This window comes from Candidozyma auris, chromosome 3 (assembly GCF_003013715.1).
Source record: "Candidozyma auris chromosome 3, complete sequence".
Lineage (NCBI taxonomy): Eukaryota > Fungi > Ascomycota > Pichiomycetes > Serinales > Metschnikowiaceae > Candidozyma > Candidozyma auris.
In genome coordinates, this window is record NC_072814.1 from 1,363,391 (window position 1) to 1,383,590 (window position 20,200).

At 45.2% G+C, this 20,200-nt stretch overlaps 8 protein-coding genes across 8 annotated transcripts; 5 read left to right on the top strand and 3 right to left on the bottom strand. All coding sequences in view use genetic code 12, as the record gives it.

Annotated features, from left to right (window-relative positions):
• Window positions 1-758: 758 nt before the first annotated feature.
• NIT2 (putative hydrolase) lies at window positions 759-1,766 on the top strand (the record flags this gene model as incomplete). The annotated part of the gene is made up of 1 exon (XM_029032923.2): window positions 759-1,766. The coding sequence occupies one exon, from the start codon at window positions 759-761 to the stop codon at window positions 1,764-1,766; it is 1,008 nt and encodes a 335-aa protein (XP_028893238.2).
• A 1,426-nt stretch (window positions 1,767-3,192) lies between these two features.
• CJI96_0003254 (uncharacterized protein) lies at window positions 3,193-3,921 on the top strand (the record flags this gene model as incomplete). Its single annotated transcript, XM_029032922.2, has 1 exon — window positions 3,193-3,921. One exon carries the CDS (start codon window positions 3,193-3,195, stop codon window positions 3,919-3,921), a length of 729 nt encoding a protein of 242 aa, XP_028893237.1.
• Window positions 3,922-4,392: 471 nt separating this feature from the next.
• On the bottom strand, window positions 4,393-5,751 carry CJI96_0003255 (uncharacterized protein; the record flags this gene model as incomplete). The annotated part of the gene is made up of 1 exon (XM_029032921.2): window positions 4,393-5,751. One exon carries the CDS (start codon window positions 5,749-5,751, stop codon window positions 4,393-4,395), a length of 1,359 nt encoding a protein of 452 aa, XP_028893236.2.
• A 2,268-nt stretch (window positions 5,752-8,019) lies between these two features.
• On the top strand, window positions 8,020-9,771 carry CST5 (Cst5p; the record flags this gene model as incomplete). Its single annotated transcript, XM_029032920.2, has 1 exon — window positions 8,020-9,771. The coding sequence occupies one exon, from the start codon at window positions 8,020-8,022 to the stop codon at window positions 9,769-9,771; it is 1,752 nt and encodes a 583-aa protein (XP_028893235.2).
• A 28-nt stretch (window positions 9,772-9,799) lies between these two features.
• Window positions 9,800-12,871, bottom strand: CJI96_0003257 (uncharacterized protein; the record flags this gene model as incomplete). The annotated part of the gene is made up of 1 exon (XM_029032919.2): window positions 9,800-12,871. The coding sequence occupies one exon, from the start codon at window positions 12,869-12,871 to the stop codon at window positions 9,800-9,802; it is 3,072 nt and encodes a 1,023-aa protein (XP_028893234.1).
• Window positions 12,872-13,157: 286 nt separating this feature from the next.
• On the bottom strand, window positions 13,158-13,845 carry CJI96_0003258 (uncharacterized protein; the record flags this gene model as incomplete). The annotated part of the gene is made up of 6 exons (XM_054702121.1): window positions 13,158-13,339; window positions 13,386-13,454; window positions 13,521-13,572; window positions 13,630-13,636; window positions 13,685-13,719; window positions 13,768-13,845. The coding sequence occupies 6 exons, from the start codon at window positions 13,843-13,845 to the stop codon at window positions 13,158-13,160; spliced, it is 423 nt and encodes a 140-aa protein (XP_054558096.1).
• A 1,146-nt stretch (window positions 13,846-14,991) lies between these two features.
• CJI96_0003259 (uncharacterized protein) lies at window positions 14,992-18,108 on the top strand (the record flags this gene model as incomplete). Its single annotated transcript, XM_054702122.1, has 1 exon — window positions 14,992-18,108. The coding sequence occupies one exon, from the start codon at window positions 14,992-14,994 to the stop codon at window positions 18,106-18,108; it is 3,117 nt and encodes a 1,038-aa protein (XP_054558097.1).
• Window positions 18,109-18,565: 457 nt separating this feature from the next.
• CJI96_0003260 (threonylcarbamoyladenylate synthase) lies at window positions 18,566-19,702 on the top strand (the record flags this gene model as incomplete). The annotated part of the gene is made up of 1 exon (XM_029032916.2): window positions 18,566-19,702. One exon carries the CDS (start codon window positions 18,566-18,568, stop codon window positions 19,700-19,702), a length of 1,137 nt encoding a protein of 378 aa, XP_028893231.2.
• Window positions 19,703-20,200: the final 498 nt, after the last annotated feature.

A 20,200-nucleotide genomic window follows, 5' to 3' on the forward strand; every position in this document is an offset into this window, starting at 1 on the left:
ATCCTATGAGACTGGAATAGGTCACAGTATTGCTGAACAGTGATTGCGATCAATTGGCTGCAAAGGGCTGCGCTCACGGAACACTCAAAGTTGTCCTGAGCATGCAAACTGTTATGAATCAATTTCTCCTTGTCAGTATCAGTCGACTAAATCCTAAACGGTATCCAATCCAAACGAAAAGAATTGCGAGTATCGTTTAAAAGTGACAGCTGGTTTGACAGAATTTACAAGAGGCAGATCATTGGGAGCGATTAGCCCACACATCTCGATTGTTAACAAAGTAAAAGCAGCGGTAATAGCTTGCCCTTGCTTCAAACAAAGTATACATTACGTTACCATTACTCTAGGGCATTTAGAGAAAACTGAGGCGTCTCGACATTCGTTTTGCACTATCGAATCCAACACGCCACACTTTCCCCAAAACATTACAATTTTGGTTGTTTTGCTGAGCTCAGTCAAAAGCTTCTCTTGCTCTTCCGTACGTGAAATGCAACTAGTTTCAAAGCTTTCTTTGGTTGCTTGATGGTGGATATGGCAGTAGTTGATGCTGTCTGCAGGGTGTAGCTTATGATAAGTGACAAACGAAATACCAACCAGAGTGAATAATCAGAAAGTTCAAGAATCTATGTCTCCAATAGCACACTCTAAGGATATAGAGTCCAAAAAACAAAGAATGTGTGTGTTGAAGCACGACTTCAGTGTAGACCGATTCCTCTTTGTACGTCTACTGCATAAGATTGCCATATTTTGGATCCACTATGATCCATTCAGCTATTCGTCAATTCACAACCTCAGCACTCAAAATGTCCGCTTCAAAATTGACAATTGCCTGTGGGCAGATGTGCTCTTCCTCGAATCTTGCCGCTAATGCCAGAGTAGCCACCAAGCTTATAGACCAGGCTGTGGCGAAAAACGTCAAAGTGCTCTTTCTTCCTGAAGCAGCTGATTATATCTCAAGAGACGCTGCTCATTCTGTTCAATTGGCCAACGATAGCAAGGATAAGTTTATAAATGTGTTACAAAACCACGTTCGTGCAATTCACGACAGAGCTGAGGGAAATGCTCAAGAAAAGGGGATTTTTGTAGCCGTGGGCGTTCACGAGCCTGCTGAAGGAGCCAACAAGGGCAAGAAAGTTAGAAACAATCAGCTTTGGATAGACAATCGTGGTGAAATTGCCCACACGTATCAGAAACTTCACTTGTTTGATATCAATATACCCAATGGACCCATTTTGAAAGAACTGAATTCAGTTGAGCCAGGGCAGGAGATTTTGCCTCCGTTCAAAATCAACGAGGGTGAATTTGCCAAATTTTCCGTGGGGTTGGCTATCTGTTACGATATCCGGTTTAACGAGATGGCACTTCGGTTACGTCGATTGGGTGCAAATATCATCACCTTCCCATCTGCCTTCACCACGAGAACTGGAGAGGCCCACTGGTTGAAATTGGGCAAAGCTCGTGCAATTGACTCTCAGTGCTACGTAGTGATGGCAGCTCAGTGCGGAGAGCATGATGTGTATGCTGATGTTGAGGAAAACACCGCAGAGGGCAAGAAAGTGAGAGTCAGTTACGGCCAATCGGTAATCATTGGCCCCTGGGGAGAGGTGGTGGCTAAAGGAGACACCTACTTGGAGCGCCCACAAGAAGAGAAGGAGTACAGCCAGTTGATTGTTGGGGAAATAGACTTGGACTATGTGGAGAAGATCAGAAGAGACTTGCCTGTTTTCACCCACAGGCGACCGGAGATATTTGGCTATGAAGTGTGAAAGGTGAAGCGTGAATATGGATAAATTGAGGGGGACCTTTTTGGTGCTTTGAATTGGAGGCGTGGAGGGAGGAGAAATTCGTTAGTTGCTCTAGCGTTGACCACTTCTCATCAACACACATGAACCGTCTCCTAAACATCTCCTGATAATCAGAGGCAAAGTACAAGCGGGGAATTGAAACGTGAACACTGTGGCTTTTCAAGTTGTGAATTGCTTCGAAGGTCTGGAAGACCTAAACAAGTCCTCCACAGAACCTAGGCACGAGCTTCCCTCTCAAGCAGACAATTTTGAGAACGCGTCCATTCGATCTCGATGAAAGTAATTGCTTTATTCTGGCAGACATCAAGCGGCTAAGCCGTTTTGTTGCGTGACATTCGGACTCTGATAAGATAAGAGGCTGCACTTGGCACTGTACGTGGGTGACGGCGCTGACGAGAGGAGACTATACGGCTGGCCTTAGCAACGCAATATTCAATTATTTTGTTCGAAAGCTTCTTATCAGCGGGGCACGAAGCTTGAAATTCTGACAGTGTCAAAGTGACTTCGTCTTTTGCAGCCATGGCTAGCACTACGGTGGACCGGTCGCGCTATCTGCAGTACATTTCTCACCAAACCAGGCTTTACGCTCGGTGGGAGCAACTCCGAAAGTAAGGGAGCGGAAGGCGATGTCGAAAGGGAGGGAAGAGCGTGTGTGATGATCATCTCCGGAATTGCAGTTCCAGCAAGATGTGAACGACCATACTCAATTTCAGAAGACAAGTGGAAGAATTAAAATGAAAATTGGCTCGATTGAGTAACAGTAGAAGTCGGCGCGCCGTTGGGGTTGACAGAAAAAAATAGACTCAGATCGAATCTCAGAGATACAGAAACAGCTGCCGAGAGAAGTCAACAAACGAACATAACCAAGAAAAGTTAACAAAAACGAAGTTTTAGAAAATCAACCAAAGAAATGATCATGAATCGAGTTTTTTGAGATTCAATTTTTATTGTCATTCTCCCTTTCACACCTGCCTAATCAATCAAATCTCCTCACTTTCAACCAGCCGCCAATTTTCATATTTGCGTTTTGTCCCTGTTCTACACAGCCTGGGAGGAGAACAGTCTGGCCAATTTTTTTTTTGCTTCCTTAGTGAGGGCGGGGTATCCCTAGGAGAGCGAGACGTGTTCGTATAGAAGTCAGTTTCCTGCACACAGGTGTTTTTTTTGACCCAGGGATTTTTTTGAGCTCTGCCTCAGTACCTTTTACGGCCCAACCGATTCAAAAATTTGGCTGTCTCGGATTATCTCCCCCTTCTGTGTGCAGGCGCACACATCGTTCCCGCCTTCGATACCCCTCCCTGGCATCGTACAATTAAAGATATAAAAAGACAGCAATTCCCCCAAAGCCTTCATTCTTTTCTTCCTTATCATCGCCTTCAACAGAAAGATGTTCAATTTCAGCAATCTCGCCCGCTTCACCGGGTTTGCCCGCGCTGCCAGCCGCTCGGTGGTAGCTTCGAAGCCAACGGTCACTATGTTCCACAATCCCAATGTGCCCATGTCGCATCAAATCTTACAAAAATTGAAGGAAAGAGCACCAAAAACCTTCAATTTGGATGTGAGGGAGAATCAATTGCCCCATTACTCCACCTACCATTTCATTCACGAAAAGTGCATTAACGTGCACCCACAGAACGCTCGCGGGTTCGAGCGTATCTTCCCTGCGTTGCTCGATTCATCCAACCACACCTTTTGTGACGTTGAAGTAAGAAAGAACTCAAAACAAAAGCAATTTGTGCCGGACATCGACCTTGTCTCTGAAAACACTTATCTCGACAAGGTTGCTCACCAGAGTGCAAGCAATATGGCGCCATTCGCAGTCGATTGGTTCAACCAGTTGGTGGCTACCGATGAGGAAGGATTGAACAGGCTCCTTGCCAATTACAATTCGACGCACATTGTTCGGGACATGAAGGAGGCTAAAGGTAAAACCGAAGTGGCCAAAGAAGACGCTGTCAAGGTGTGTGCACGTGAGCCCCCATCCAATTTGCAGCCATCCGTTCAACACGGGTGTGCCCCTTCTGTGGCCTCAGAGCCCTTCACATCGCGTGCCCTGGCGGCCGCTATGGCTTGTGTTGTCCACCCGCATATTGCTGAATTTGCTGATCTCTTTTAATGGCTGTGGCCGCCCTCGAGAGATGGAATAGATTATATAGAAATGGGACGGATTGGGAATGCGAGAATCTATGAAGTAGAGAAACCAAGAGTAACGAGGCGCTTTTTTTTTGTATTGGAAGGCCGATTGCATAGATGTTATGGCCATCGACTTCGAAGAACGGTGTTGAGACTTTTGACGAACACGAGTGATGACTCCTGGTAAATTTCAATCTTTATCAACTTAGAAAATTTCGGAAAAAATTAGAATAATAGAAGCATCAGAAAGTCAAAGTCGTTGATGACTGAGATCTTCTTGCAGTCGAAAGCACACTTGAGGCGTTCGTAGCTAGATGCATCAGAAGCGGTGACGACGGTCCCAAAGTGTAAATCGAGCTTGGCAAAAGCAAATGTTCTTTTCATTGACCTTAGCTGCTCACTGAATTTTGTAGTGGGCCCGGCAATAGCCGTCAGCTATCGGCCTTCTCCGAGTTTATATGCCCATTCTCTTGGTGACGTACTCTTGTGCCAAAACAGCAAGACTGAGCGAGAGACCCTCTTGAATCCATTCCTTAACCCACTCGCTTGGATCGACTGCCTCGTCATTGTCACTGCCGAAATACTCCTCCACGTCTCTCCTGTCACCCGCCACCCAGCGAGCCCACTTCAAGGGGAACGGCTGAGACTTTGTGGAGATGGTGATTTTGTTGGTGATATCCTTCAAAATCAATGCAAATGCAAACGATTCATTGTTGGTCGTGTCAATAAGTACAGGGCCACCAGAAGATTCCTTTTGAATCTCTTTGAGCTTATCGGAGGTTCCGGTACTGATAGGCTGAATTGCAATGAACACATTGCTGCTGTTTATATCCAAGTCACCATCTCTTGCCATTAGCCTCTCCTCTGCATCTTTTAAATCCTTGTGGTCGGTATTTTCCAGCTCGGTGATCCTGAGGTAATCCTTGATTGAGGAATCGAGATTGGCATAGCACAACTTTTCTCCATCAATCATCTTGCCAAAGAATATATCCAAATCATAATATGGTCCCAGACTTTCTTTCGGCTCATGGCGGTGGTTGAAGTTACTCACTGTGACTTTGATGCCTCCCTCCACTTGAGACATCACCCTGTTGAACTTGGCTGCACACACTTTATCCAAGAAGTCCATGTTGGACACGTCATACACGAGCATGATATTCAACAACTCATCCTCACGGTCCATGAGCCCATCCTTGATTTGCTGGGAAACTGTTGTGAGTATGGAGTTGAGTCTAGAGGTGATGTGGGAAACCTGGTCATTTTCCAACTTCGGGTTTTCCTTCAAAAGCTTCTGTCTTGAGTGGCTAAGCTCCTGCGATGTTTTCGACGCCAATTGGTAAGTTTGTTCACCCAATTGCAGCGCATTGGACGTCAAAGAGCCCCACAACGACAGCGCCTTTTTCGAACCCTCAGATGACCACCACAGAGACAACGACGCAAATGGGTCTGGCATTTGCGCAGCCTCCTCAATTTTCTCCTGCCACTCCACACTGGCGCTTTTTTCATTGAGAAGTGAAATGTCTTCTTTAGGTTTAGGTGTAGGTGTAGAAGTAGCACTTTCGGGTTCATTTTGCTGTGCTTTCACGACGGGCGTGCTACTTGAGGACATTCTTTTCTCAATGTCGGTTTTTTTCTCTTTTTTTGGGCCAAGCTTCGCCTTTGAAGGTGTAGCGCTCTCATGGGCAGACAACTCGTCAAGAAACTCCAAAAAGTCGTCGTTGCCAGCGTTAGACGAGTCGCCCGGCGCTGGCGTGCCCGGGTGCAGATCTGGAAGCGAGTTGATGAAGTCCATCACATCGTCGTTTTTGCTCATGGTGAATCGAAATGTGATTTGAGAATGAAGCGTATCTGTTTGGTGATGTTGGTGCATGGAAATGATACGGGGTCAGGGTCGCAAGTGCAGGATGGTACTGACGGTGGCAGAAGAAAGGTAAAAAATAAATAAAAAGTACTGTCGATGTTTGTTTTTTGGTATGATTGAATTATTGCTGGAAGGAATTTATTAGGCTTTGCTTGAGTCTTCTGGGTTACGGTAATTTGAATGGGGCGGATCGCATTGGCGTCTCTCACAATAGTATATACGCATTGGACGAGCATAACAGAGTATATGTTGATTTCTTTCTTTTAAACGAGTTGTATAGACTTGATTGAGTTACAAAGCTTCTAAAATTTGTCGTGGTGGTGTCCTGATAATCTCTAATGTACTTCCAAATATTTGGTATAGAGGGGAATATTTCGAGATTTACCTGACAAGCTTTAGATGTGGGAAGAAAATTGAACATAAAAAAAAATCAAAAAATGTTCTAGGGTAGCTGTTGATGGCTCGAATTAAAATGACTTCGCTGACTTTTGAGAGACCAGTCAATTCCCTTGGTTGAGACTGCTGAGAATCCAGGAGACAGATACAGAGTTGTTATAACTTCAAGGACACTAACAGAACACCTCCAATTCCAGAATAAATAATACTGTCCCACCTTAATGAGCTGTAGGAGATCCCGTGGAGCTTAGCTCTTTGTATCGGATTACAGTGATTGAAAGCCGAGGATGCAATTCAGAAACTACTTCACACCAACCAGCAATGATACTGTGACGCATTGGCGATGCGAGTTGTCCAGAAAAAATAGTCATTATAGCCGCTACTCTAAATTACCCCAGAATTTATCACACGAAGAACTCGATGGTTGCAGAGTGAAGCGATCGTACGATCTTCGCTGAAACGAGTCTGCTTTCCGTAAATGTTTCATTGGAAAGAACCAAAGCCACCGAGACAACACAGCCACTCGTTTTACGTATTTAACCCAAGTCACTAGCCGAATGGCCCTACATCTTCTGCGAGGTCTACTTGCATCTATCTGACGCAGTGGCCTAGAGTATAGAAAATATTACGCTGCATCTTTTGCCCGAAGTACCTTGCAGAAGCCACTCTCCAATCGAAAGTGCCAGAAGCCCATGTCCCAGTGCAGACAACTCAATCTTTTTCCTGCTGCCATTTGCCCGAAAGAAGGAAGTAATGGCTCATCGCGGCTTTTCCAGGGTCTCAAGGGTTTTCAGCACAGCAAGTAGGGACTACAACATCACCGCATTAGCGTCAATATCACAACGTAAGGGACCAAAACATTCATAATTTAGATTTTTTTTTTTTTTTGCTGGAGCGACATGGAAACGGGAAGACTGTAAGGATTTTTTTCCTCTCTTCACACTCTTCGTTTCCCTTAGAGAGTTGCACATGGCAGGAAAATCGACGATAGCTTCTGAAGCTAAAGCAAAGCCCAGATTTTAATGTAGATCAAATGGCAGTGGAGGGGTGAAGTTTCATTGCCGTTGCTAGTTGCAGCTCTGGTGTACTCGCCACAAAAGAGACAGGACTTGCCTGGGTGTGCAAATTCAGCAGAGAGCTGAAAGTGTAGAGTGTATTTTGAGAGAATTTAAAACCATTTTTCGCTGTGGCCTGTACCAGCATCTCAGGTACAAACGCAAAGATGAAACAGACTGTGCGTTTTCGCTGCGGCGGTCAGCGGGGGCAAAGTTGGCCAGGGTTTTGCAAGATGGTTCTTTATGGAACAGAACTGTGCGTTTTCAAATACTTTTCTGCTGAATATGTTCTCTCGCTTTTAAAGAATGTCTGAACACTAAGAAAGGCTTTTTCGTAATTAGTCTTTCGGGATCGTCTCGCTAGAGGCTTAACAATGGTGCGAAAGTGGTCTCTCGCAGGAAAACAAGTGTTACAGACACTCAATCGGTGGTGAGAGCGCACTTAGCCTAGCAACAGGCTGCAACATGCTGCAACATGCTGCAACACTTGAAACCTTGCAGGAACCAGGGCAAAACACTCTCTTTGCCCAATTGAGACACTATGCGGACAGCTTCGAAGCAATGACCCAAATCTATCTAAATTACTTGCATAGGCGGTTGTTTTCTGCACAACCCATGTGCTTTAGCAAGAGCTTCACGAGCGTATTTTCGCCAGAACATATGGGTGCAAATAAAAATAAAAGGAGCCGTCATACCAAGCCGACGTTTCAAATTAATACCAGAGGCTTGCTGATTTTCCAAACTTCAACAACCACTTGATATTCCTCTAATGGCCAAGTCCCTCTCGTCGCCAAAGTGGCGCCTCAAGCTCAAGTCTCTCTACAAGCTGCGGTCAAGCCTGATATCGCCTATGAGCATCAACAGCAGCGAACCATCAACGCCAGATTGTGATTTTTTGACCCCCCTAGACAATTACACCAGCGATTACTTCACTCCTCTCACAGATAGACAGGAGAAGAAGATTGGCGACATCACGCTACCGCTGCCTCCTCCCCCACCTCGACTTAAATGGGAGTTGATCGAGAATGAGTCGTCGTTCTTGCTGGAAAAAGAGCCATCGCCTGTTTCTTCAGGGCCCCGAGTGAAGCCCTATTTTGCAACCGCAAACAACGCGAGACTGGGATTGCAGGGTCACAAGGAGATGTGCTTCATTTGCGAGGAGCTGCTTGAAACCACTCTCTATCTGGAAAAGTTGGTGCCTCTTCAGTGTGGAGACATCCTCCACGAGGAGTGCTTGCGGACAGTGATTAATATGGAGCTTACGAAGAAGCTTCAGGATGGAGAATTGCGCTCCTCGAGCTCCACAGACGAAATGATGAATGCCGTGTACCCAAAGTGTCTGGGGGCCATTTGCAAATCAAAGCACGAATATCCTCGAGCAGTTCCAGTACATGAGACAGTCCTCAACGACTTGAATAACGACCTTGTTCTTTCAATGAAACTCGCTCATTATGAGGCTCCCAAAACGTTGGACCCTAATCAGAACCCCGCAAGCGTCTCCATACTCAACGCAGAGCCTGAAAAGGCGTTGCCGTGGCCTCCATCTCGTACATCCTCCACAAAAGTGGTGAAAACCTCTACGACGCCTTTGAGGAACACTACCACCACCCAAAAGTCTTTGCACAGATCGTCTCTCGTCTCCAACACCAGTGTGGGCACCTGTGCTACTGTCTCGGTGAGAGTAAACGAACACAGCAATATAGATCCTGGGGAGCTTAAGCTGGCCTTTATAAAGCATATGATCAGCCATGCGCCCGAGTTCGATCTTTCTTTTCTTGTGTCGTTGGGACGGTTGAGGCTTGTGGATGAGCTTTCGGTCAGCGTAGCTAGAAGCGGGCCTTTTAGAACAAAGAACGTTTACCTATTCTCTAACTATTTGGTCGTTTGGTCGGCATGTGACGATCCAAGCTTCCTCATGGTGCCATTGCATGAGGAAGTGATGATCAGCACACCCATTCCGTCTGTTCTCCAGGTAATCAGCTCAGGTGAGGAAGGAGAGTTCAACATCAGGCTCCATTCGGATACGAACTCCATTATTGAAAAATGGTGTATCGCTATAGCCGACAGGCAGATGACATTTCCGTCCAACATCTTCTCTTCTACAATGAGGCTTCCAGAGATTGTTGCTGCCACTGCTGCCGCAGTTAATCTGAAGACCAAAATATCGCCAATTCTAGAATCAGTTTCCGATTTTGCGCCTTCTGTCCCAGAAAGGAGCCCCAAGCGAAGCTACCAGGGACTCGCTGTCTATACTGACGACATCCCTGGCAGTGATATCTCTAGGCCCACCAGCCCACTACGATTGCGCAAGGACGACAGTTCGTCTAGCGAAAGGAGCATTGAAACTGATATTACTGACGAGCTCTTCGTGGACGACAAATCTGTCGCTTCTGCATTGGATGCTTTGTCAAGAACGATGGAACTTCGGGATACCTCCTCCCAATATGACTCGGAAGACGATTCGGACGAAGACCTGGACTGTGAAGTCATTGAGAAAGTGATGAATTCTTTGAATAGCTAGAAGTAAATTTATTAGAGGCATTAAACACTCATGATATGCCTGAAAACCGTGTGATCTCCTTAAGTAGTTTGGTCACCCATGCTTCTCGCAATACCCTTGACCTTGTCATGAAAACCATGCTCTTACCTGTTATTCCTAGAAGCCTCACCATGCTAATAAGTGTAGGGTTGTTTGCAACTTCAAGCTGATGCCTGAGCTTTCTTTTCTTTCCAAACCATAAAGTGAAACAAAGCTGCAGCTCCTCCTCGCACAGCTTCCACCCATCAGGGTAAATTCTTGGAAGGTGATTCCGGCCAGAATGCTTTTCTTGACTACCGTTATCGCTTTCGACTAAATCAAAGGCTGTCTGGTTTCCTGAATAAACGAAGCACTCGGAAATGGGGATAGTAATATGATGCTCGTAGCATGGAGTAACCTTAATTGCACCTGTAGCCTTGGATCTTTTGGCTATAGAGAACAATATAAGATGTCCAGGGCATAACACCACATAAAAAGCGGCAAAATTGGCGTGCTTTTTGTGCTTCTGATATAAATAACCACTCATTAGAATACAACTGGACATCGAAATCGCACTCATGTCAAAGATATGGTCGTTTGCTACGGAAAATGGAGTTTCGAAGCCATGGCTCTCATTGACGAAATTGGAGTCGACGTACTCGCTGAAATCCAATGTTTCCATGTTCCTCTGTCTATTTTTCAGCGCTAGAAATACTCTGTGCCCTTCTGCAATCTTGTAGTATGCGACGAGCTCGTTTAATCTTCGAAGCCATTCATCTCTGCAAGCTCGAGATGGTGCCATCAAGATAAACCTGCTGTCGTTTTGAAGCTCTAATTCTAAGGCGCAATCTATGATATTCTCGTCGTCCAAAATTCTTGGGCTTGAGTGCCAAAACATGCAATGAAAGTATAGCTGCTCCTTGAACAACTTCTTGTAAGAATGCAGTTTGATATGCTTTACCTGCAAGAGGTCAATCATGGCATCCGCTCTGACTATTTGAACGATTTTACGCTCAAGCTCGTCTACTGTGTGTTTATCTCTGTTTGTGAAGTCAGGCAGATTAAGCCATGGAATATGACCATGTTTATCTACCTCATATGGGTCTTTTATAAAGAACTCGGGAAGCATCGCATCTTCTTCATCGGGATCTCTTAGACCATTTGTTGGAGAAGGCGGAATCGCATTAAACATTTTTGAAAGGAACAAAATATTCTCCACGGTATAGAAGTAGGAAATCTTGTAAAATACCCGAAAATTCGACACTTCGTTACCGGATGTATTTGTTGCTCTTCCCAAAAAGCCCTCGATGGGATACGGTTTACCCCACACTGTTCCATGGTGATCTTCGATAGACAAAGGAGGCCTGCTCGCCTGTCTAATATTAAGCGAGTGTGATTTATGCCAAAGTTTATGCATAATGAGGAAGGACTTACTATCCCTAGGAACCCATTCAACACGGTCGTAAAGTTTATAACAGAACCATGGTTCAGGATTCTTGGCAAGCCACTCCTTCACTTCTTCTATGAAGTGAGTCGCGTGGCTGAGCTTTGCGTAAATTCTGTCTCTTAAGTAATTTGGCAAGACTCCCTGTGAGATATGATAGCCGTAGTCCAAGGTATCAATTTCCAAGTGAGGCAGCGTTCTGGTAATTTCCTTGATCATGGAAGGGTGCATAGGAATACTTATTTGCTGACGAATTCCAGGAAACGAGATATTAAACACTACCTCCTCATCTCCTTCTAGAATTCCTTTCACAATGAAAAGCCACGTGAATGCCACATTCTCATACTTGGCGTTAATGAGGGCAACACGGGCGCCAGTATCGAGCGTTTGTGTGACGCTGATAGTCCTATCGCAGTGACTAAAGAAACCAACCCTGACATTTGGCAATAAATGAATCTTGTAGTCAGGCTTCTCTTCGAACCTTTTCCCTCTTTTTGCATCGTAGAATTGAACTGTGAGAAGAGCCAGCAGGTCGTCAGCTTTACGAAGCACAACGTTATACTCCCGCCACCTCCTAGTGATCCGCAACTCTGAAGTGGATTTCTCGCTATAATGAACCATCAGGGTAAATTCATCAGCTCTCAGTATTTGCACTAACATTCTATCGACTCTCACGATCTCTCCAGGCTTGAATCGGCTCAAAATCTTGTGGGCAACTTTCAGCTTGACCCTAGATCCTCCTTTTCTCGCCTTTCCTCCCGACTTTTGTGCCATGTGCCCTATTTTCTTCAAAGTTTTGAGATGCTTCTTGTGTGCTTTGATGTACTCGCATTCGAGCTCTCTGTTCCTCTCCTCGGTCTCTGGGTTTGGAGCAGCATACGAAATCCTCGAGTGCTTTGAATCTCGCAAGCTCGGTTCGAACCTAACACTCTGAGGTTTGTTCACGAAGGGATCTGTGGAGTTACTCCGAGCGTGTGCCATAATCGACGTCACATGTTCTTTAGACGGAGATAAAGCCCTTGATGTTTCTATAAATGGAATCTGCAAATGATCCTGGTCATCACATTCCCGCTCGTCAACATCAAAAGATACGTTTCTCGCCAGCATACGAGCAGCTGGGGTCTCTCCCGTGATTATCAGCCCAACTTCTGAGTCGATCTCTGCCAAAGCCTCATTAAAAATCCTGTCGTTGTACTCATTAAAGTCAAGAGTCGTATCCTCTATCCGTGACTCTCGCGCTGAGGATTCTTCATCTCCGCCAATTCTGTTACTCAAGTTGGCTTGAGGAATTGCCGGCTCATTATTGATATCAGGGAGCCTCATACCCTCTTCAGACTCTGTATCCTCACAAACCTCATCAACATTTCGCCACCACGCTGTCTCTGGTACGGTCTGTCGTAGAGAATAGTCGACCACCAGTTTTGATTTTCTGATTTTGCTCTTCACTTTTTTTTTGGCCCGCTTCAACGTACGTGAAAGAATGCCATACTGCTGGCCGCCATACCAAGCATCGGGTGCTTTGCCCAAAAACACCAGTTTGGCGTGTTCTCCAACTTCATAGGCAGGGGCGTACAGTAGTCTGAATGCTGTGAAAGACGATTTGGGGATCTTGAAGGTCTCAAGGGAAACACGTGTGGATGTGTCTGTTGACTGGGACATGAAGATATGCTGAATGAAGCCGCGAAACGAGTTCTATGAAAATTAAAGAGATTAATGCAATGAATGGAAAAAATGCAATATAAATATGGGCATGAAGCCCTCTAAATTGAAAAATCGACCGAATGTGGCGAGTTTGATGGAGGAGCAAGAGTTGATGGTATCATGGCGTCACCTTGAAAGGCCTGCACATACATAAGTGACGAAACCTACCATTCTGCTCAACTCTGGTCTCTACATGGACGGCAATTCGAAAAGGGTGTCTTGCTAAAATCATATTTCCTCTATTTTACACGACATCTTCATCCTGGACGCCGATGGAAATGCCCTCAGGGCTCATATTCTCTGGAGGGGAGATGCTGGGCACCGCCTCCAACGCAATATACACCAAGCCAATGACGAAGATCAAGATTCCAGCGAAAAGGCGGAACCACGACGCGCCATTGATGCTGGCACCGATCAATGTGTAGACTGGGGTTAGTAAGCAGCGAAGTGATTATTCAGGAATGGTACATACAAACACCTCTTCCCACAAAGGAGAAAAGGAAGGAACCATAAGTGTACGCCTCGCTAGGGACGCGGAACTCTGTATGAATTAGTAAAATTGAGCTGAAGATTCGATTAGAATTGATTATTGTAGTGGCTGACGTACCGAGAAGGCCTATGACGGCACCGAAACCGATGATATAGATTCCAATAAGGAACTGACGTTAGTATCAGAAGGTAAAATATGCGAAACACTTCATGAAACTGTAACATACCGATTGGCTAAGGTTAGTATAACTATGTAGTCGTGTTTCCACAGGAGATACTTACACGCCCGAGAATAATTGGGATAATCCAGAGAGCACCTGAGGTTAGTATACGAAGAATGACAGTCCATATCGCAATTGGCATACCGAAAGTGCAGCAACAGCTAAATTGGCTACTTTAAAAGAGCCGTTTAAATCCTGTCCACTGATAGCGTCGATGTTCATTGTGGAAATTGGAGATAGTGAATCTTGATATCAGTAGTCCGCTTGACGTGTGGAAAGGTGACCGTGTGCAGGTCAGATCCAGAAGTGCACAAGAGGAGGCACCTCAATTTTAAGTATTTCATTACTTGAGAATTTGTAAGAAGATGCTTCAAGTTCTTGTAGGAGATCTTTCCGTCAGCTAATCATGCGGTGTTTGAAAGTTAGTTAAGTGTACCAAAAGCAGTGCTCACCATGTTCACTCGAGATTAGCAGTGGAGCGATCAAAATTGGGTATTTATTAGGAGGTAAACCTTGCATTTCAAATAAAACATTTCGTGAATTGATTTATCAGTCTGTTGTTTCCACTGAAAAGATTTGGACATGGTGTCACTGTCGGGAAGAGAAATGGCTGCGAAAATGTACATACTGTTCGAATACTATTCAAGGTAATTGCATTGACAAAAGCTATTCACAAATTTTCAGGGTACTTAGGTCTGGTTTCAAAAAAATTGGGGAAGAAGAGTGTGTAAATTCTTGTAGCACTACGATTTACAAAAAAACTCTACAAGTCACCATGTCGTGTGGAAAATGCTAATCATGGGTCTCATCTTTGGAGAATGTTTCGTTTTGCGGGACTAAAATAATACCGTCAGTATTACCAGTGGAAGAAGAAACCAACTGGCAGTTCCCAGAATACCAGAAGTATGCCAGTCAATCTTCTAGCTTTCTAAAGAATGGCTGCGAAATATGGTGAGTTTGACTAGTAAGTCTTGAACGAACCCGAAGCAACAAAACAAAACCAATACAATGGAAAAACAATTTCAAAAGATTTCACACATTTGCAGATCAAACCACCGTTCAAAATAGTATTGCCCTTCAATAAGACTCTCCTCTTTTCATTACTACTGGCCCTATCATCGCGCAGTCGGAAAGCTCACCGAAAGCACCACCTACAAACCTCTTGAAGCCTTTTCCATATCAAATGCACCAGTTGAGCTAAGAATAACATCTATCCCCTCATTTTGTCCCTAGACCTTCTGCAAAACACGTCTCCATCACTAGCTTAACCCCACGTGACCTACCATCACGCGTTTCCCACCTTCACGGTTTCTTCTCTTTACCACTACGTTTTATTTTCCACCAATCTTCATCATTTCGTCATTAAAAATGTCCAGCCACGCTATTTTGGCGTTGGTTGCTGATCAAAACAGTCCAGGTAACAATAGGCGTCTTGCAGCGGAGCTTCAATTCAATAAGCTCGCTGCTGAAGACCCATCTCAAGTAGCGTTCGAGCTCATTCAAGGAGCGTGTTCAGCCGACGAAAAAATTGATATTAGACAGGCTTGTCTCTTGCACTTAAAACGGCTCGTGCCGAAATTTTGGTCTATGGGATTTGAGCTGTTTGTGGGCCCGCCAATTGATCAAAAACTCAAGCAAGACATCAGATCATCTTTACTTAAGTTAGTCTCTACCGATCCAAACTCGAAGGTTCGGTCGGGAAGTGCTTATGTTATTGTACAAATTGCTGCTGCTGATTATCCTGATGAGTGGCCCGATTTGCTTGTGCAATTGTACGATTTGGCTCGAGACTTAAATAACCACACTGCTGTTGTGGGAAGCTTGTCTGTATTGACCGACTTGTTTGATGACCTCATTAGTGAGGAGCAGTTTTGGGAGGGTGGTGTTGGCTCTCAGCTCCTCTCATATATCACTAATTTATTGGGCCAGGATGCATTACCTGCTGATATCAAGACCAGTGCGCTCAAATTGTACCTTACAGTGTATAACACCTTGCTGAGTGCCGAAGCGGTGGAAGTTCCTGAGAGAAAGGCTGCTGTCGTTGATCATATCGTCAAAATGTTCATGCTTGCAGGTCAATTATTGGAAAAGCTGTGCAATGCCACTGCTAACTCTTTGAACCTTTCCGAAATTTACTTCAGAATGAAACTTTACAGAGTCATTGCCAATATTTTGAGCACTTATAGAAAACGTGTTGGCAAGGACTTAGTTTCAAAGGTTTGTACGATCATGCTCCAAGACCTCACCTACTCATCCAATGCATACAAGCTCGTTGCCCTTGATGGCAACACCCAATCGATAGTTGCGGGTACTCACAACGAGCTAGACGACCCTGCGCGTGTCATCACCAACCACCTTGCTGAGTTGTTGTCGACTTTGTCTTTAATTCAGGATTCCTTGCCCCTTGTTAAAAACTACCCACTTGAGGTCTTCGAGGAGCTTACTCGAAGCATTGTTCAGTGTGCTATTTTGCCGGCTGAAACTGCAGAGGAATATGTCTCTGATTTCAATGCCTATGTCACTGAGATCTCGGGTCTCTCTGGCGTGACAACCGCAAGAGATGCTGTGAGAGATTACGTCATGGACTTGGGCGATAAAGATGCAGCACAACTTTTCGACATGATAAAAAATGAGGCAATGAACAGAAGCCTCGATTGGAGGTTACAGGAAGCCTACTTATTGTTAGCAGAATCAGCATTTCTGAATGAGCAAGCAGAATCTGTTGGGGCTGACCTTCAGTTATCCCAGTACCTCGCAAGTATTGATGAGCTTGTAGATCAAGCACACCCCTTACTTGTTGCGAGAATCTTTATCCTCCTTCCTAAGTTCATAGAAAAATTCTCGGGCAAGCTCTCTGTGAGTGATTTTGGAGGTGTTCAGTTTAAGAATACCTATGCATTCGCATCTTCCCCCTCGTCAGAGGAGCTGTTCAAGCTTGTTAAGGCGAGCTCGCTTGTGGCTGCCACTTTCTGGAATCAAGTGCCAGGGTTGAAGCTAAAGGATATGGGTCTTGAACTGCAAGGACAAATTGTTCAAATTGCATCAGATTTGCTTGATGATAGCGAAGAAGATACTCCACCTGTCATAATGGAGGCGCTCTCAGTTGCCATCGACATCGATCAACGCAATGCATTCACTTTAATAGTGAACGATGAATATTCTGTCATCGACATAATAATCAAGGCGGCATTCAAGGATCCTGCTAATGTGCAGCTCACTATAGATTCGAGAGAGTGTCTAGACACTTTACTAAAGGATGTTTCACTACAAGAGTTTCTTCAAGTGTGTGACAGGCTGCTTCCCTTCGTCATAAAAATCATCCAAGAGGCGGTCTCCTCCACTGCTGTCGAATATTCCCCTAAGCTCAGTTTAGCACTTGACCTTTTGGGTAACCTACTTGTGGCTGCTCCATCCAAGGCTAATGATCAGGCCGCCGATAGCTTCCCAAAAGACGTATTCGACTTTGCATTTCCTGTTCTCAGGCAACTCATAATGAAGGCCAGTGATGATCAGATCTTACAAAGTGGCGCTGAAGTTTTTAATAGCCTTCTACAAAAGGCCCCCAAGTACTTCGTGGAATACTCTGACCCAGAGACCAAAGAGTCTGGGATGCATATCCTTATCGCAGTTGCTGGAAAATTCCTTTCGCCAGAGCTTTCAGATAGTGCTGCGATGAATTGTGGACTTATAGTCGCGTCCTTATTCGAAAACTTTCAAGCATTCTTTGATAGTGATTTCTTCTATCAATTGCTAGAAGCAACAGTGAGAAGATTGGTCATTGCCAAAGGTGTAGTTACGATTGAAAACCTTGTGATGGTCTTCTGCAAGCTTGTGTTAAATGCATCGCCTGAAAACCTCATCAATGCATTGACCGCTGTGAATGTAGTGATGCCAGACTCACAGCAACAACGCAATGGATTGGAAGCTGTTTTGCCCATCTGGTTCGGTTCATTTGAGGTTACCAGAGGTTACGAGAAGATTCAGCAAAACATCCTTGCATTGGGAAAACTTTATTCCCTCAACGACTCCAGGCTTTCTTCCATGATTGTTGATGGAGATATTATACCTTACGAAGGCGACATGATCATCACCAGGTCGAAGTCTAAAACCATGCCTCAAAAGTACACTCAGATTCCCGCTCCTGTCAAGATCCTCAAGCTACTTGCCAATGAGTTGGGATTCCAGTGCCAGCAACCTAATGCGGAGGATTACCAGATTGAAAACCGTGGCGATGATGACGATAATGGTGATGACTGGGAAGATCTTGAGGACATTGGAGTTCCCACTTACGAGAAGCTCAAGTCATATGTCGACTCCGATGAAGAGGAGGAGGACGGAGCCCCTGTTGGAGACCAGACAGTGAAGGAGATGTTGGTTCAATTCTTCAAGGAGTGCATTTCCAAGAATCTTGGTAATTTCCAGCAATACTATGAAGCTCTTGATGAAGACGAGAAGAAAATCCTCACTGAGAACGTTGTGTTCTAAATGGATTTGTGTAATCTTACGCATCTTTCGTGCATGGCTGCGAAATCTGGATCTTTCAAGATTACGAACACACAGTGATGGTCAACTACACCAAGCAAAGACATGCGTTTTAAACTAATAAATCGAATGGTGACACGCGTCGCTTATAGTTGGTACTCTGTCCAACTTTCTTAGTGGGGTAGTACTAAGCATCCCATCTCACGTCCTGTGCTACGTGTAAGGCAAATTGGAGACCACACCTCAACTCTCATGAATTCTGGTGTCGAACTTTCCTTCGAATAGATCTTATTTCTGCATTATCTGTATCTTGTCTGTTTATTGTGCTCATTGCCTCTCCATGCCTATGACTCTTCAAGTACTGCCTGCACACGAGGAGATGACCTCGATGGCCTAGTACTTGAAGAAGTAACTACCAGTTGGTCATTGGATGCACAAGAACCTCTCTAGAATCTTAACAATGACATTGTCGACAAAAATCCTACCGGTCTCTGTGTCTCTGATCACGTTCGAGGGGAATGTACCCAAAATTGTTGATGAGGTAACCAAGTCCAATCTAGATATTGCAGCTGATGAAGTGAAGAAGCCTGGACATGTGGTGGCGTTTCCTACTGAGACCGTCTATGGACTAGGTGGATCTGCTCTTTGCGATGAAAGTGTCCGTGCCATCTACGCTGCAAAGAACCGTCCCGCCGATAACCCCCTCATAGTGCATGTATCAAGCCATGAACAGATTGAGAGGATTCTTCTTCCCCAGCTGCACAAAATCCCAGCTATCTACGAAAAACTCATTCAGAAGTTCTGGCCCGGGCCCTTGACGATTCTCTTGCCCGTGGAAGAAGGTTCTCCTGTGCTGAAATTGACCACTGCCGGCCAGAACACTGTGGGAGTGAGAATGCCGTTGCACCCAGTTGCAAGAGCACTTATTGCACAAAGTGATACCCCATTGGCTGCTCCTTCGGCCAATGCATCCACAAGACCAAGTCCCACAATTGCCAGTCATGTATACCACGACTTGAACGGGCGCATTCCTTACATTCTAGATGGAGGTGCGTGCGATGTGGGTGTAGAGTCTACGGTGGTGGATGGGCTCACGAGTCCGCCTATGTTGCTTCGTCCTGGAGGTGTCTCTGCAGAGGATATCAGAAAATACGGAGGGGGCGAGTGGGAGAACTTGGTGATGGCGAAGATGACCGCTGACAAGTCTGAGGCGGTGAGAACCCCAGGCATGAAGTATAGACATTATCTGCCCACAGCAAAAGTGGTGCTTTTTTCTGGATGCAAGGACGGAAACATTGCAGTGAAGCGGTGGATGCAGAAGCTGCCAGAAAGAGATCCCAGTAAGATTGCATTGCTCCGAGGAGCGCTGTTCAGCAGTGCAGCCGAGTTGAACCTTGAAGGAGCTATAGAAAGGCATTTGGGCAAAAATGCTACGGAAATGGCCCACAACTTGTTCAAAATGTTGCGAGAGGTGGACGAGTTGGGCGTGCTGTTGATACTTGTTGAGGGAGTTGAGGAGACTGGAGATGGGCTTGCTGTAATGAACCGGTTGGCCAAGGCAGCGTTTGAAGTAGTCCATGCAACGGATGAGAATTGAGCGGCCAAATGACTTATTTGAAGATGTTTAGAGCATTTTCAAGTTGCCAGCATATCCATGATTTTGTCATCTGCTCACCTGTTGGCAGTTGTCAGAAAGGAGCTTGAAGGAGTCTTTGTCTGTCAGATGCACTGCTTGTTAATAGGACTTGAAGATGCTTACAGGATGAATTAATTTCACTGTTGAAGACGAGCATCGCAATGGCGCCCTTAAAGGGCCTGGCAAATGTATCAACATATGTACACTATAACGGGACGGATCTTTAAAGCCCGGCAACTGCCAACATTCACATGTGGTGCTAGATGGATGTGTGTCAAGAGCTTCAAGTTTGAGGTGTGCCCTCAGCCTAGTGTTACCTTCGGTCTAGTCACATTTTGAAGCATTCAGTATTCTATCTACGGACAGATTATGAACTGAACCTGGGACCCTAAGAATCGGGCGCAGAGCTAGGGCGAGCTCGCGTAGACGCTTGCGAAGGACGTCGTTGAAGAAGGTATG